Source organism: Lottia gigantea, assembly GCF_000327385.1.
Source record: "Lottia gigantea unplaced genomic scaffold LOTGIsca_210, whole genome shotgun sequence".
In the NCBI taxonomy this organism is placed as follows: Eukaryota; Metazoa; Mollusca; class Gastropoda; family Lottiidae; genus Lottia; species Lottia gigantea.
Genome location: NW_008708459.1, coordinates 204,915 through 206,472, shown reverse-complemented (window position 1 = coordinate 206,472; position 1,558 = coordinate 204,915). Strand labels below are relative to the sequence as shown.

General features: G+C 31.8%; 1 protein-coding gene across 1 annotated transcript; it reads left to right on the top strand.

Moving 5' to 3' along the window:
• Nucleotides 1-624: 624 nt before the first annotated feature.
• Nucleotides 625-1,536, top strand: LOTGIDRAFT_74901 (hypothetical protein; the record flags this gene model as incomplete). Its single annotated transcript, XM_009054284.1, has 1 exon — nucleotides 625-1,536. A coding segment is annotated over one exon (912 nt), but the record flags the coding sequence as incomplete, so codon positions are not given.
• Nucleotides 1,537-1,558: the final 22 nt, after the last annotated feature.

The window sequence follows — 1,558 nt, the reverse complement described above, 5'->3', positions numbered from 1 at the left end:
AGAAAAAACGTGCTTTTCAATTTGCGAATATGAAGTCTCAAATGACCTGGAGGGATGGCGGAAGATTCAAGACACCGACTTTTAATGTAGACGAACAGATAACATCGACACAAGTTTTCACTCTCTCGGTTAACCAGCCATTACCGTCTTTTACCGATCGATTCCGCTTTTTACCGACGCGTTCAGTAAAACTAAAAAAACACCCCCTTCCCCCCAACGCTACGCCCCTGGAAGTGTCTTCTATGGGGTTAATGAGGGAGAAAATAAAGGGGTGTATAATTTTGGGGAGAGAATCTGGTATTTTTTGCCATAGATTTTGCCTTTTTCTTGTGAATTTGTCCTGTGTTGGTACAGATATAAACTTGATTAAACAGTTGTTGAGGTCATTCAAGTGCAGACAGTTGACTTTTTAAATGATCATGGTGATTGGTGAACTACCATCATATATCATCAATAATTAGTCCATCGTGTCATGACTTTGACATTTTCCCTGACCTTCATGTCAAAGGTCAATCTTAGACAGACTTGTGGCATCAATGAAAACTTGCGTCCATTTTGGTTAGAAAGTGGAATGTTTGTTTTCTCCCGAATTTGAAAATTAATAAAAGTCCGTACAGGCAAGACAACTCAATCAACATGGTAAATATTTTCATCTCAATCAACAGGGTAAATATTTTCATCTCAATCAACATGGTAAATATTTTCATCTCAATCAACATGGTAAATATTTTCATCTCAATCAACATGGTAAATATTTTCATCTCAATCAACATGGTAAATATTTTCATCTCAATCAACATGGTAAATATTTTCATCTCAATCAACAGGGTAAATATTTTCATCTCAATCAACATGGTAAATATTTTCATCTCAATCAACATGGTAAATATTTTCATCTCAATCAACAGGGTAAATATTTTCATCTCAATCAACATGGTAAATATTTTCATCTCAATCAACAGGGTAAATATTTTCATCTCAATCAACATGGTAAATATTTTCATCTCAATCAACATGGTAAATATTTTCATCTCAATCAACATGGTAAATATTTTCATCTCAATCAACATGGTAAATATTTTCATCTCAATCAACATGGTAAATATTTTCATCTCAATCAACATGGTAAATATTTTCATCTCAATCAACAGGGTAAATATTTTCATCTCAATCAACAAGGTAAATATTTTCATCTCAATCAACATGGTAAATATTTTCATCTCAATCAACATGGTAAATATTTTCATCTCAATAAACAAGGTAAATATTTTCATCTCAATCAACATGGTAAATATTTTCATCTCAATCAACAAGGTAAATATTTTCATCTCAATCAACATGGTAAATATTTTCATCTCAATCAACATGGTAAATATTTTCATCTCAATCAACAAGGTAAATATTTTCATCTCAATCAACAGGGTAAATATTTTCATCTCAATCAACAGGGTAAATATTTTCATCTCAATCAACATGGTAAATATTTTCATCTCAATCAACATGGTAAATATTTTCATCTCAATCAACAAGGTAAATATTTTCATCTCAATCAACATGT